The 16,288-nt window shown below is 41.3% G+C and overlaps 1 protein-coding gene across 1 annotated transcript in view; it reads right to left on the reverse strand.

The window, feature by feature from the left end:
* Positions 1 to 7,688: 7,688 nt before the first annotated feature.
* Positions 7,689 to 16,288, reverse strand: part of TFAP2D (transcription factor AP-2 delta) — a 58,927-nt gene continuing 50,327 nt past the window's right edge. The window contains exon 7 of the mRNA XM_006137022.5: positions 7,689 to 12,918. Within this exon, the coding sequence (XP_006137084.2) occupies positions 12,699 to 12,918 (220 nt within the window). The 3' untranslated portion in view covers positions 7,689 to 12,698. The remainder of the gene's footprint in view (positions 12,919 to 16,288) is intronic.

Here is a 16,288-nt window from a genome sequence, read left to right on the forward strand (position 1 = left end):
AGACATTTAACCCTGAAATTATTTTATACTGCACCAGTGAGGATAAGCAAAAGACACAGCAAAGTAGAGCAGCTACATGCTTATCTGTTTTTCTAGGCTGCAAAAATGAAGAGAAAGAGCATGTTCAAGGGTATTGCCTTCTGTGGCTGTCCTCCTTACCACTCTCCCAGACCCTTATTCATTTTACATATCCCAACACAGTGCTCCTTCCTAGATATCACTTCCCATTTTGGATGTGTGGAACTGATTGTTCCTTCCTAAGTGCATTTAAGTAACTTAAAATTTCTTACAGGTACTGTCTTATTGCAACCCAGGTCCCTGATTGCTCTTTAAGTAGCTCTCTGCTGGCTTTTGCCACAGCTCAGCCAATACTTCCCAGAGCTGTGCACCAGGGCACACCTGCTTTCTTTCACCTCTGAACATACCATCATGCTTGAAAGTGTCTGTATTTACTAAGTAGACTCACCAACAGTCTATCTATAGCTCTTTCATCTCCATTTACACAACAGATGTTGACCAATGCTAATTTCTCATGCGGTTTTATTACTCGCTCCACAGTATATGGTAATTGGTAAATTCTTTATGTCTTGATGACTCCTTCATTCCAGTGGTCATAATGACATTGCCTACGGTGGTTAATTAATATTTTTATTAAATATGTATTCATAAAAACATATGGAGCCCAGATGGCTCACAGGTGGGAACAGTAATGGGCCGTGGAGTATTTCGTCAAGGTCATTATTGCAAATCCAGCCCAAATCAGTACTAAGCAAAAGTCATTATCTTCTGTCTGTAGAGTGGTTTCTGTAAAATGAGTTTTTGTGATCACTGTTACAGGGATCTAGGTCATACATACACGTCTTTTAATAGTTTTAGGAGTGGCTCAAGATTTTATGGACACACTGACTGAATTATCTTGTCCCTCCTAGAGATGGGCCTTCAAAGCCATGGATCCAGAAACGGACGCAGGCTTGGAGAATGTGCATTGCTACCATTCTTGCTCAGCCTGCTCTGGCAATACGCTGTTTCATTGCTGCCCATCAAACTGCTTTCCCATTCATGAAACCTCCTTAAAAAAGTCTGAAACAGAGATGGGCAACCTAGACTAGTGAGTGGGCCACATGAGTGCCCCTCCTTCTTCTCAGTGGACCACAAGATTGTCATAACCAAAATGGTCTCCTGGGATAGGGTAGTTTTGCTCACTGTGCTTGCATGCCTAGAATTTGTGGGGGGTTCCGACTGAACAGCGCTTTGATTGGATGCAGAGGGAGAGCATGGCTCTCACAGTCTATGTTATGTGCAATCAGCATGCTCCTCACTTCATGTGCCCTTGTTTTACATGCGTGTCACTTTAGTAATATCAGCAGGAAAAAAATACACAAAGGGAAACCAGCAGAATCTGATAACTGTGTGGGCAATGATAAATAAAATGTCTTGTGGGCCACACATAGAATTCCAATGGGCCACATGCTGCCCATGGGACACAGGCCACCCACCCCTGGTCTGAAACAAGATAGGCAATTTTGCTGATGTCGTAGGGTAGAAGCGAGGAAGCCTGAGCGCCAGCCAGTACCTCTGAGCAGACATGGGAGAGGAACACTGTAAAAAGTGGCAGCATGTGGGAATGCTGATATGGGATGCCATCAGTAAAGAATAAAAGGATGGTAGCAAAACTTGCTTGTGTAGAAAATAGATCTTGCCAAATGAACGTTATATTGGGTAATGTTTTGGAAAGCACCAGGATTCCCAGATTGTAAGGCCAGAAGGGTTCACTGTGATCATCTAGTCTGACCTCCTGCATATATCAGGTCATAGAACTTCCCTGAATTAATTCCTGATTCATTTCCTATTGCTGTGGATCAGTGGTACTCCACTTGTCCAGACCGCTGTTCCCCTTTCAGGAGTCAGATTTGTCTTGTGTGCCCCAAGTGTCACCTTATTTTAAAAGCTACTTGCTTACAAAATCAGGCATAAAAAGTGTCATCACACACTGTTACTGAAAAATTCTCATTTTGTCTGTATGAATTTTTAATTTGTAGGGACTTGATGGTGCTTTTTATGTTGCCTTCTGCAAAACGAGGCAAATATTTAGATGAGTTGATTTATCTCCTGGAAGTCCTTTGAGTACTCCGAGGGGTAAACGTACCCATGGTTCAGAATTACTAAATAAGAGCATAATCCAACCTTGATTTTAAAATTTCTAGTGGTGGAGAACCAATCACAAACCTCGGTAAGGTGCTCCAACAGTTAATTATCCTTGTTGCTAAAAATTTGTACCTTTTTTAGTCTGAATTTTTCTAGCTTAAACTTCCACCCATTTTATCTTGTTTTACCTTTGTCTGATAGATTGAAGAGACCATGTTTCTGTCTCCCATGTTACATACTTATAGAATGTAATCAAGCCATCTCATAACTTTCTCTTTGCTTGGCAAAATCAATTGAATTCCTTGACTCTATCACTAATAGGCATGTTTTCTAATCCTTTAATTGTTCTCACAGCTCTTCTATTAATCCTCTGTAATTTTTCAACATGCTTCTTGACCCGAGCACTGTATTCCAGCAGTGATTACAACCGTGCCAAATATAGAGGTAATGTAACATCTTTACTCCTGTGCAGCATTCCCATTTATACATCCAAGGATCACATTAGCCCTTTTGGCCCAGTGTCACACTGAGAGTTAGGTTCGTAGGAGCCTTCAAAAATCTCATTGTGTACTTATTATTTGCATCCCTATTCACCTAAGTACCTTTAAAAATCTGAATCCTAAAATATATAGCTTGTTTTGATTATTTTACTTCATTTTTAAGAGATTACTGTGTTGACATAAAAGATTTATGGAAGGCATTTTTATTTAGTTCTGTGTAACTGGTGAAAAAAGTAGCACTATCCAAAATCAATGCAGTATATACTGCAGTAAACTTCTGATAATCTGTCACCTTTAGGACCCACGGGGTGCCAGTTTATCAGATATGCCGGAGTACCGGAAGGGGGGCTATGAGGAGTCTGTGGTGGGGGTGGAAGTCGTCGGGGAACTGCGCAGCGTGGGAGAGGGTGGCTCTGTGGGACCACCCCAGCAGCACCCCAGATGCTCTGCCTTCGGCTTCCCCAAGTCAACCGCTACTGACCGGTGGCGGACTTGGGGAAGCCAGGGGCAGAGCAGCTCCAATTGTCCGGCCGGCCAGAGCACTTCCGGGTTCCAGTTGGTGCCGGACTATCAGGAGTGCCAGACCACTGGATGCCGGACAATTGTAGTTTTACTGTAGATAGATCACAAAGTATCTAATTCACGAATCTTGAAAAAGTAACTGCAAATGGGGCATCATTGTTCTATAGAGTATTTCTAGTGTGGTCCCTTGGGAATTGGTTCTTATCCCAATGCTTTTATATTCCTTTATCTATGATCAGGCAGAAAAAAATATGGCTTGCAAAGTTTGCACAATGCAAAAATTGGTGGAATGTTAAATAATAAGAACACTTATTGCTCCATTTTTTCCTGGTTTCTGGCCATTTCTCTGACTTGTCCAGATCATTATGAATCCTGTCCTCCAAAGCACTTGCAACCCCTCCCAGTTTGGTATTATCCACAGTTTTTTTAAGTGTACTCTCTAAGCCATTATCTAAACCTTTGATGAAGATACTGAATAAAACTGGTCCCAGAAAGGATCCCTGAAGAACCCCACTTGTTATGCACTTCCAGCATCATTGTGAACTATTGATAACTACTCTCTGGGAAAGGTTGGCTAACCAGCTATTCCCCCGTCTTATAATAGCCCCATCTAGATTGTATTTCCCTAGTTTGCTAATGAGCAAGATCTTGTGAGACTGTATCAAATGCCTTACTAAAGTCTAGATAAGCCACATCTAACACTTTCCCCTTATGCAAAAGGATTGTTATCCTATCAAAGAAAGCTATCTGAATGGTTTGACATGATTTATTCTTTACAATTCCATGCTGACTATTACTTACCAGCCTTATTTACTCCAGATGTCATAGATCTTTCATGATGACATTGCTCAGAAGAAGCTGGACCACATCATTACAGATTATAGGCATTTCTTTGCCTCCTGTAGAACATAATGTAGTGTGGAATGAGTGGTAAATATAGATCATCATCAAGTGGTCTTCTGTATGACATTGGTGCTCCAAAAAACAAGTAAGCCCTCTGGGATGATGACAAAGTTTGACATCAACACACACTGCATGCCAGGTTTTGCCAGCAGGTTTTATATTGACATCAGCAGCAGATTATTGGCGCTAGCTAATCTGTCAGATAACATGGAGATGGCCTGTTTCCTGTTCACTTCTATCTTCAACCAATCCACTGAGTAGACACTTGGCTATAGACAATTGGAGGAGGCCTTCCAAATAACTAAATTGAATGCCACATGGTAATAAGCACATTCATAATGAGTGAAGTGAAAATTAAGCACCCTGGCACTCATGCAATCACAAGGCACATTATCACCAAGTGGCAGCTGATGTCAAATTTTGCTTAGGCAGGGGTGACTTGGAGAAAACATCCCACGCCAGCCTCAATCTCAGAGGTCAAGAAGCCGTGACGACAAACAACATCTTGAACAACAGGCAAGGCCATCCGAGTAAATGGGATGATGACATTCTCTCACACTGGGAGGAACATTACCATCGTGTCCTGAGCTACCCTCCAGCTGCTGCATGTTCAGATCTGCATGAGCTGGCAGGCACTGAAGTTCTGGATGCAGACATTTGTACTGATACCCCACCACTGGATGAAGAGGAGTGTGTTATCTGTAAACCAAAAAAAGCGATAATTGTATCCCATCAGTGCTGCTAAAATGTTCTCTTGATCCTGGGGCAGAGTCGCTTCTGGGCATCGTTCATCTGATGTAAAGACCTGGAATGTTGCAAACTACGTGGAAGCACAGTATTCTGATTTCACTCTATAAGGGCCAGGGGCCACCCAGGGCATATAAGAGCTACAGGCCAATTATCCAGGATTCCGTTCCAGGGACAGTGTTTGTGCACGTTTTGTTGGCATGCCTAGAGTCTCTGCTGCATTGGAAGAATCATCCCCAACAGCCAGGCTTTACAAGGAACAGGTCCACATGAGATGCCATTTTTGCCCTTCGCTTGTCATCAAAGATACCTCACGAGTTCAGAAAGCCCCTGAATGCAGTGTATGTTGGTCTGAAGACAGCATTCAATTCAGTAGACGGTGTCACATTGTGGAAGGCCTTAAAGGACATAGAAGTCCCTACCATGCAGCTGGACCACATCATTACAGACAATACGCATTCCTTTACCTCCTATAAAGCATAACGTGGTATGGAATGTGCAGCAAACACAGATCACAATGACCCATGTAATGAAACCACCACTGTGTTTGTCTGGGGAACCAGATGTCAGGGCTTTTTAATTCAGTAGCCTGTGTTGTGCAGGTTTATGTTCTGGCCCCATGCATGCTTGATGGACAATGGATATCATCCAGCAGCATTCTGTTAGGTCCATAAGCAATGAGATAGGTAATCTCTCTCACACAGGCCTTGACTATAGTGATGACATTGGTCTTTTAGTACTGAGTCCTAACAGGTTTCATTAGGTTCTGAGGAGTCAGCTAAGATTGGGTTCCATGTTTCACAGTCAAAGTCTGCTTCTGTCCTTGTGTCTGTCTGCCAGTCCATTTTTTTTCAAGAACTCCCTAAACAGTAAGACCTAGGTATGCAAATTTGGCATGCAGCTTCCTCTTATCCTAACTTAAAGCAAGGTCTGGATTTGGGTGTGACAGGAAAATGGGATGTGCCTGGACTTTGATAGTTTTCCATAGCATGGAAAGGGAATGGATTTGACAACCAAGTTCAGGATATGTTCAAGCTGTATCCTTCTTATACGCTAGAAGCACGATGGCCAGGAAATGCCTTTGCAAAGCCTTTTCTTGTGTGATATCTAGCAAAACTTTCGCAAACCCGAGTGCTCTGAATAATTCAGATGAACATTTAAGATGGAGCTGAGCTGAACTAACATGTCCAAGAAATTGGGATTTAGATCTAGATGCAAAATTTTGTACAACATGGATCTGAATGCTTCTCAGAATCCTGGATCTGAATATGGACTGGAGTTTTGCAGTTGGTACCCACCGATCAGCCAAACCATTGATTACCCACCCAAAAGAGAATTTGAATTTCAGATCTTTTTAGGTTCTCTCACAGACATGTGCCTAAGGCACTATGTAGGAACTCATGAGATCTGAGTTCAGCTCTTGGTATTGTTACAGACTTAGAACGTAAGCATGGGCAAACTACTTCCTTTCTCTAAGCCTCTGTTCTCCAACTGTATAATGGGTGTATGATACTTCCATTCCTTCACTTGCATGTTTTTTGTTTCATCTATCTAGACTGTCAGCTCTTTAAGGCAAATATTGTCTCTTAGTGCATGTGTGTGCCTAGCACAATGGAGCCTCATTCTTAGTTGGGGCATCCTCTGGGTACTACTACAATACAAGTACATAATATAGTAGTGCTGGTTTCTGTCACATAGGGTATGTCTACACTGCCACCCTAGTTCGAACTAGGGTGGCTAATGTAGGCATTCAAAGTTGCAAATGAAGCCCGGGATTTAAATATCCCGGGCTTCATTTTTATCTTGCCAGGCACCGCCATTTTTAAATCCCCGTTAGTGCGGACTCCGTGCCCGTGGCTACACGAGGCATTGAGTAGGTAGTTCAAATTAGGCTCTCTAATTTGAACTACCAGAATACCTCATTCCGCGTGTAGCCATGGGCACGGAGTCCGCACTAACGGGGATTTAAAAATGGCGGTGCCCGGCAAGATGCAAATGAAGCCCGGGATATTTAAATCCCGGGCTTCATTTGCAACTTTGAATGCCTACATTAGCCACCCTAGTTCGAACTAGGGGGCTAGTGTAGACATACCCATGACTGTCTTCATACACAGAAATTATTTTCTAGCATCAGACAACAGGTTAAATCAACATAGATTTTATTGCCATGAAATGTTCAATTGGATGTGGTTGTTATCCTCAGAAACTCATGTAAAACAGACCTGTCGTATAGGAAATAGAAATACAAAGTATTATGTTTTTTTAACACTGAATTATAAATTAAATTAAATTAAATTGAAGGAGAAAATCAAAACCTAATCCCAAATCAATAAATCGAACATTGCTTGTTTGTGACCAAGTGCACAGTCACATTTAATACAATCACAACAGCTGCTGTACAGAATGGAATTCTTCGTACACACTAAATCAAATTTTGAAAAAAACAATACCAATAAAAATGGTCGATTATTTCAAAATGACTTTCACTCTGCAAAGGAAATGAAATCATATTCTTCTCCCTCCCAATCAGCTATATGTTGAGTCTTGTAGATTCTGTAATGGAGGCAGAGGAGAGGAGATGGTTATAATTACAGTCCTAAATAATTATTGTCATTGATTTTCCTTTGTGTAGCAAGGTTGTATCATCTATTAATACTGTTTTTTCTCTTCCTTTAAAGTAAATAATTAGAGCAGGAGAGTTGCCTCTCTGAAGGATAAAAGAAAGTCAGATTTTCTTGGAATTAATCACCAGACAATTTGGATTGCTGATTTATAAGACCAAAAAAAAAAAAAAAAAGTCTAATATGATGAGAAAAAGCTTTCAGAGATAACAAACTCCCAGGAAATAAAAATGCCATTTCATTAATTACACGGTAGCTGTGTCAGGGAGTCAATTTCAAAAGGAAGAGATGATCTGGGGCAATATTTACACAAAGGTTGACAATTTGAGAGGACTATTGTGTTTGAGTGTCATATCTTTCAGTAAAAATTGGATGAGAAACTTCAAAGAATGGTTGTCTTGTTGGGTTTGGAGATCTGACAAGCTTTTCTCAATGGATATTTGGAGTTCACCTACGGTGGGGGCAAGTTAGGGGCCGAATTCATCTGTGGTGTCACTCTATCAAAATGATGGAGTGACACTAGCAAGGAGTTTAGACACAAAAGCTGCAGAAATCTGCTTGCCAGTGTTTCAGCATCAAGAACAAGTCTCTCTGAGGTCTTCACACTTTAGTTGGTAGAGATATGACTAATCTTCTTCTGGGCTCACTCACCACCATAGGAATTCCATTAAAACTCTCCCTACTTGCGGTGTAAAGGGCATATGTTATTCTCTCCTTAATATGCATCTGTGGCTTTTAATAACATTATGAAGTGCTACATGTGAACACGGTGGTCTAATATTTAGCACAGGGGCTCGAGGTGTGGATGAGAGGATTTTACTTTCAGTTCTGTCACTGATTTACTGTCTGACCTTGGGCAAATGACTTGGGGTGAGTGTTGGCTCTCCTTACTCCGAGTGAATTAAGGTCATCACTATTAGTCAATGGGACTACTCACAGAATAAGCGTCTACTGAATCAAAGTAAGAGTAGCTCTATCTGGTCCTTCATCTCTGTCAAAGGAAGAATTAAACTAATTTATTTACCATTTCTTGGGTTTTCTGAGGGTGACTTTACAAAGCTTTGCAGAGTGTGTTGGAAGGAAGATGCCATGTAAGTGCAAAGATTCTTAATAGTGTTGCCACTGAGAGCAGATGCTAACAGAGCGGCTGTAATGTCAGAGGCTAGGCTATCTAGAGACCTGATTCAAACATTCACGCAAAACTTGAACCACAAATCTGTTTTGGGGGTTAAAAAAATGTTGGGGTTTTTTTGTCTTAGATTTCAGCCATGAGAAAGATATTTCTCACCTGGGTAGAGCAAGGAATTCCTGAATATCTCATGCGAGAGCTTGTTCTAGCCTTAATTTTAATCAGAAAGGCACACATGGATTTGAGTATAGTTTAGATTAACACTCCACATACTCGATTCTTCTTTAAATCAAACTTTGGGCCATTGCCCATCATTCAGGCTGATCTCATTTATGAATGGATTGTCATGCTTTTCTCTAGTGGCAAGCCTGAAACAAGCAGTAACCCTCAAAAAGCTAAAATGACCTAAGCAAGTTTGAAACTAGTTTCAGTGCATTTGCATTGGTGTAAGTAGCTTGATTTTAAATCGGTTCAGTTACTTTGGTGCAACTTTTCTATCCAGACAAGGCCTGAAAGAAAGGAAAAGAAGGAGAAAGGTTTGTTTGCATGTGCACATTCACATGTATAGGTGGGGTGAATAAGAATTTAGCCTGGGATTTTCAAAGAATTTAAAGGAATGAGTTGCTCAAATCCCATTGAAATTGAAGGTATTTTCACACCTAGTTCTCTTAATTTCTTTGAAAAGTCCAGCCATTTAAACAGCACTTAAAATATTTTCCCCCTGAAAAGTAAATAAACAAATTCATTGGAAAGACTGAGAACAAATAAATATGCACAGAGAATGCATGAGCTTCAATTGGGTTCCCAAAAAATGGTTTGAAGTATTTTGCATTCAGAAGGTATGAGGGGATCAAAGAAGAGAAAGAGGAGCATGAGCTATAAGAATCAGTGTGAAAAACTATCAATGAAAAGAATCTCTTGAGTTGCACATGTTTTGGGTCAGGCCTTAAAAGATTCCTTTCTAAGAATTGCTCGCAGACAACAGAACATAATTGTTTAATAAGTTGCACATAATTTCTATTAATGTTACATGAGTAGAAGTGTAATGTAAGATGCAAATAATATGGTCCATTGACAGTCAGTGATTGTGTTCCAACAGAAAACGTAAGTATTTTAAAAAGGTAAATATTATAGAGGCATTGGAATATATATCAAATACCATATTACTATCAATAGGGTTATGTAAGTATTATTTCTGGGCTTAAATATTTGGTCAATATTCTAACTGAATGCAGTATCTGGGCAGAATTCATGACCACAGATACTTGGATGTCTTTTTACTACGTATTTCAGATTTTGAAATGTGAACGGAAAACAATGGGGGGAAAATTGAGAAGGTGTTAGTAGAGGGTCCCCTCCCATTTCATAGAACAAGCTACACGGCTTATGGAAAAATATTGGTTTATTCAAGTTTTTCAGAGCTAGGGAATGTGCCTTTTTTATTTTTCAACTGAATTTCCTTATATTTTCATAAAGAGATCGATATTTTTAAAAAGAAATTGACATCAGTGGGTTACTGTCCTCTTAAAAAATCTGGGCCAAATCCTGAGAAATACTGAGTGCCTGTAACTGCCAACAGTTTGGGGGAGTCAGGCTGAACACACAGTATAGCTTTTTTTGTTTAATTAGGCTATATCTACAGAGTAGTGTTGTTTTGGAATAACTGATGTTATTCCGAAATAGCATAGTGTTACACTACAAGCAAGGCTACACTACAAGCCTTTATTCTGAAATAATATCAAGCTGGAGGACTTCTTACTCCGACTCACGGTAACCCTCATTTCACGAGGAGTAAGGGAATCAAAGGAAGAATTCTCTTCCTTCGACTTTCTGCTGTGTAGACAGTGCCAAAAGCTGAATTAAGCTATTTCGACTTCAGCTACACAATTGACTTAGCAGAAGTTGCGTATTTTAATTTGACTTTAGCCCTGCTGTGTAGACATGCACTTAGTTATTTTTTGTATTTCTCTCAGCTTGGGAATGAAAATTGATGCATGAATTTCTGGTTTGCTTATAGTCAGTGCCTAATGTATTTCATTTTCTCATGCTCTAGCAGAATCCTGCAATGTCTGAATTGCAAATGCTGCATGAAAACATTTGTCTTTCACAATTGCTTCCACAAATATGACTCAGTAATGACTCTTTAACAGTTGGTAGGTTCTTTGAAACTCAATCAGTCTCAATAAAAGTAGTCAAAAAGGCCTAGAATCCTCCTCCCAATGAAATGAATGACATATCTCCCAGTGGTTTAAATAGGAAAAGATAGGGCCACAATTGGCTTCTTCCTCCAATACTTCAACTCTTTCTGAAGGCAATATTTTGTAATTCAAGTTTGGTTGATCTACCTGTTCGCAGCCACACTTTGAAACAATATTTTTTCTTACCCAACAGAGACATGCTGGAATCCTTAAAAAAAGAAGTGGTGAGCTAATGAAATTCCATTGGCATGAATTGGCGGAATGGCATTAACCCAAGGCAAAAGCAGAATCAGATTGGAGGCACTTTGGGTGCATCTGCACGGCACCCTTAGCTCAAAGTAAGCTACACAATTTGGGCTATGCAAATTGCATTGCTTATTTTGATTTTTTTTTTTTTTTTGCTGTATACACAGCACTTATTTTAAAATAAATCGCTATTCTGAAATGTCCCTTACTCCTCATGGAATGAGGTTTACAGGGACATTGGAATAGCGAGCCCATTATATTTTGAAATAACAGGCGTGCTCAAAAGACAAATAATAGCTATTTCGGTATCCCGTAATAGTGCTGCAGTGTAGATGTAGCCTTTTAGCATGAAGTGAGTTGAACACAGAGGATCCTATGACTGTCTCCATTTTGGATGATGAGTGTGGCAGGTGGTAAAGTGATGCTTTTGAAACACGTCAGCAAGACCTTTAAAGCTCTGATTGCTGAGGACATAACCAATCTATCCCTAGACATAATTTGTTCGAAATGGGATTTTTTATTTGTTTTTAGAACCTTGGAGTGGGCATTTTGGAACCTCCCAAGTCCCAGCTGCATTGCTAAAGACAATCAAGCTGCAGACACAAGCCACCGAAGAAAAGAAAAACATTGTAAAATCAAAGCAAAACAAAAGATCTCTCCAACCACCTGCATCGATCTATTTGAACACAGACACAGAGATGGTGGCTTTCAGTTTTGAAATGTATCTGCCAATACTAGGGTCCAATAAGGAATAAGGGATAGAAGCCTTTCATTCAATCTGACCGCCAATGGTTGGAGTTACTGGGGCTTTCGCTGGAACGATCAAAGCTCTTGCATTTTAGAGGGTGATGGCCTTCACATGAGAAGCATCAGGGCTGCTTTTTGAATGATCAGGACAGTTACCTGGCTTGCTTTGGCATAATGCCAATGCAGATGTATCATAAATTCCCACACAGGGCTGTACAGCCCAATTATTGAGTGGTTCATTATTCCCAGGACATAAAGGTTCATCTTCTTCTCAAGTTTCCATACTGTCTCCTGATGGCCGTCTGATTGGGCCAGCTTGGTGGGACAAAGGAGGCACTCTTTCCATTTTATCCATTGCATGGGTAAAGTTATTGTGACCCAGAGGCATAGAGATGACTAGCCTTTTCGCTCATGCTGTAGAGGCACATGGCTTTAGTTCTGAAGGGCCCAGGTTCAATCCCACCTGCTGATGACCCAGGTTCATCGGTTTTACATTATGATGACAAATCTGTGTATCCCATGACACTGGTGCGTTCCCATCCCTACCTATGCTGCTGGATAAGAAAGTGCTTCAGGTTAGCCCCTGAGAAATCAGACATGCCATCTTATCTGAGTCTGGAAGTGCTTATAAAAAACCGTGTTAGTGTATCATTGGGAACGATCAAACACTACGTGCACAAAAAAATTGTTTAGCGCAACAGAAATAAAAAAGTGACAATTTCATCACACAATTACTGTACACTGCTTTTTCTCAGGGTGTTTTTTTTTTCTTATCTTTTCCTTTTTTCACCTTCCCCCACCTTTTTTTTTTGTTTTGTTTTGTTTTTTTGGTCCACTGGAGATAAATCACCCGCAACGATATATATTTATATATATATTTAAAAAAAGAAAAAAAATATCAGCAGCAAGACTCTCTGGAAATAGATTCTGTTTGATGTAGCTAGTCTGTCTTTTCTGTTTTGCCCTCTTTCACAGCAGCCTCTGAAGTTTTCCGCAGGGGGGCTTTTTCCGAGTTGGCGTGTCCTTGGCCGGATTCTGCTGCTCCTCCGTTTTTGTGCGACGTGTGTTTTTCCAAGTAGTTCAGCATTTCACTGAGAACAGTTTGGAAAGTGCTGAGGGCAGCACATATTGCAGGCGTTCCAAAGCCGTGAGTGATCAAACTATAAATAGGAGAGAGACAGGGAGACAGGAAGGAAAGAAACATTGAAGAGTTTACTGTACATTGATTATCTTACAGTGAAATTCAAGACTTTTCTTCTAAAATATTTATTGCCTTTGGGGGAAAGAAATAAAAGAAAACCAGACTAGATGCAACTTCAAAGGGGTTTTTTTTTGCAATAGGAAGATCAAGTTTGAAACACCTTCAGCCAGCTTCTCAGCTGACGTAGCATTATTGGCTTCAATGGGGCTATGGCGATTCACACTAGCTGGAATTGCTGAGTTTGAATCACCGTAAGGTTAAAAACATCTTCTTGTGGCATATTAAATACATTTGATATAGTTTGCTGAGTCTTCCAGATGAGCCCATTAAAAACCAAGGACCTGACTGCTATGCACAGACATTATAAATGCTAAGTAGTTTTAGACAAGATGGTTTGTCCTAGTGTTATTGTAATCATGACAGACTTCAGTAGTCAGGAGCAAACTCTGGACCTGTGAAGCTTAGTCTGTGAGCTTCTACTGTACTATGTGAGATGACAGCCAGCTATCTCTTAGCTAAGGCTGTAGCAGACTCATTAATCTCTAGATGGCTTAGGCACCACCAGAGGGGGACAGTGTAGGCAAATCTAATTATTTTCTTTCTGTAGGGAAAGACAGTGACTTCATTTGTGTTTTGAAAGTGCCTGGCACATTGAACAAAAGCTTATTATTTACTCAAGTATTGCTATCCAATATGATATTAACTGTTTTTCTTCAAGTCCGTGCTTCTGGAATCATGTGATTACAAAGGATCTCAATTTACATTCTTACATAAATTTCAAGCCCTCAGGCCTTATGTAAGAATGTACATTGGAGAAAAGTTCTAAAGTTCCAAAGTGGAGAAAAGTGGAGAAAAGTTCTAAAATACAAATCGTAAAGGCTACAACACCCAATGGTAAATAAAAGGAATCGCAAATGTCAGGTGTGTGGGGAGGTTAATCTCACTATTTTAAGCCACTCTCCTGATTTTTTAGGGCCTGATTCATGATTTTGCAATGGCCAGGATTGTGCACATGGGAATACAGAAGAAACATTTGTTAGCTTATAGTCAAGTGAAAGCTATGAATCTTCTTAGGTGGTTGCCACTAGGTGCTGTCATTTTGTTTGTTTTCTACGTAAGTACAGTAAAGCCAAAGGTCCAGGCATATGTAAGAATGTGCAGCTGTGAAAAGGACTGAATGCCCTGTCACTGTTTTTAAATATTCTGGTCATCGAGCGAGGGAATAGAAACAATACCACATGACTAAGATGGCTTGTTACATCATGAAGGGCAAGGAGGGAATACTCTACTGAAAACTCCTATTGAAAAGCTCACCACAGGTGGGCAGATCTCAAATATCGAACAGAACAGTAAAACCATGCAAGTGTTGGGGAAATGGTCTACGTTTGGCATCAAACCAGTCAACATCATGACTAGAGCTGACTGGAAAACGTATTTTTCTGTGGAAAGAAATCACATTTTCTATGGAAAGTCAAAAAGCCAAATATTTTGATTCTGAAGTGTTGCCCCAAGGCCTCACAGGGACTGTAGCTGAGGTGCCTCAGGCTCCCATTCTTCTCTGTAGCCTGGGCCCCCTCCTAGGACGGCATCTCCCGCTGTGCACCCCAAGCACACGACTCCCATTGTACACTGCCTCCTTTTCTCGAAAAGAAACCATTTGGAAGACAATGTTCTGAGCAGCCCCACTGTGTGTAATTTATCACCCCCCTTTTTACTAAGGAGGCACAGTGAGTTTGAGTGAAAAATGTCCTTGATTCTTTATCATAGTAGTTCACCTCCCCCCCCCCCATTTTTGTAACCCTGAGCAAATGCTGGGAAGCTTGAATAATTTCCCTTTGCCAATAACACTAAAGTTTATTCCAGTCAGAGGAGAAAGGATGGCTTGTTTAAAGCACAGGCCTGGGAGACTGAAGGCTTCAGGCAAAGTATTTAACTGCAGGTCCATAGCATCCACATTTCGGTACCTACATAAAAGAGGCCTGGAGATGCTGAGCTCCTAGGGAAGACAGTATAACCTGGGGGGGTGTTCAACACTGGATCAAGTCATTTTTATGAAGATGCCTAAATATGACTTGAGCAGCCTCCGATGAAGCAGTTCAGTTTGGAAATCTTGGACTTGGATATTTTCAAGTCTGCTCCCCTCCTCCATGTGTGACCTCTAAGCAAGTCCCTTCACTTTCCAGAATGGGGGGAATAATACATCACAGGAATATTGCAAGGCTAGATGAACTGGTTTGTATACCATGCATTGGGATCTTCCCATGAAAGAAGTTATATAGGGCCATTATTGCTTTACTGCAGCGGTTTTCAAACTTTTTTTTCTCATGAGCCAGTTGAAGGAAACTAGAGTGTGGGCTCCAAGGTGGGGCTGAGGATTAAAGTTTTGGGGGTGAAGAAGGGGGCTCCAGCTTTGAGGGAGTCAGGGTTGGAGCAAGAAGAACTTACCTTGAATGGCTCCCAGTCAGCAGTGCAGCAGGGGTGCTAAGGCAGCTTCCTGCCTCTCCTGGCACCGCAGACCATGCTGCCCCCAGAAGCTGCCAGCAGCAGGTTCCCAGCCAAAGGGAGTGTGGAGCTAGTGCTCAGGGCAGGGGCAGTGTGCAGAGCCCTGTGTGCTCTCTGCTCCACACCTAGAAGCTGGGCCTATAGCGGGCCACTTCGGGGGTGCAACACAGTCTGCAGTGCCAGGACAGGCAGGTAGCTGCCTTAGCACCCCTGCTGGTCACCTGATCCCCTGCAGCAATGAGACCAAGTGCCTGGCACTCCACCACCCAGTCCTGAGTTGCGACCCGTCGTCTGAAAACCACTGGTCTAGCACACCCAGCATTTATTCCTGCCTACAGGCATTCTAGTGTTATGATGCAATTATGGCTGCTCATGTTTTAATGATGTCCTGGCTTAAAATGAAAACATCCCCATGTGCCTGGGGGCTTGGACTCTAGTTTAGCAGCTACCTCGAGCCCTCCTGCTCACCCCAGGAGGCTGGAACGTCACCGCACTGCAAAAGTAACATACTCATTCTCCACGGGTGGTGCCATCTGCACCGATTTTTAATAGCCTAATTAAAAAAAAAGCAAAAACAAAACCAGGCACCCACTGCCCACGCTTCTGGGAACATGAAAGTCTCTAAAAAACACCCACAAGTGTCCAAAATTCACAGCACGCTACAGGTGGCTGGCAACAACCAAAGACAACTCTGAGATGAGATCCCAGGAAATGAAGAGAACTAAAACAGATCCTGATTTCCTTCTTCATACCAATTGGCACCTTACCCCGCCAGTGTTCCTGTTCACGTCAAGAATCCATTTGTTTTTCATTTGGAGGCTGCCTGT

The sequence above is a fragment of the Pelodiscus sinensis genome, chromosome 3 (assembly GCF_052426305.1).
Source record: "Pelodiscus sinensis isolate ZL-2025 chromosome 3, ASM5242630v1, whole genome shotgun sequence".
In the NCBI taxonomy this organism is placed as follows: Eukaryota; Metazoa; Chordata; order Testudines; family Trionychidae; genus Pelodiscus; species Pelodiscus sinensis.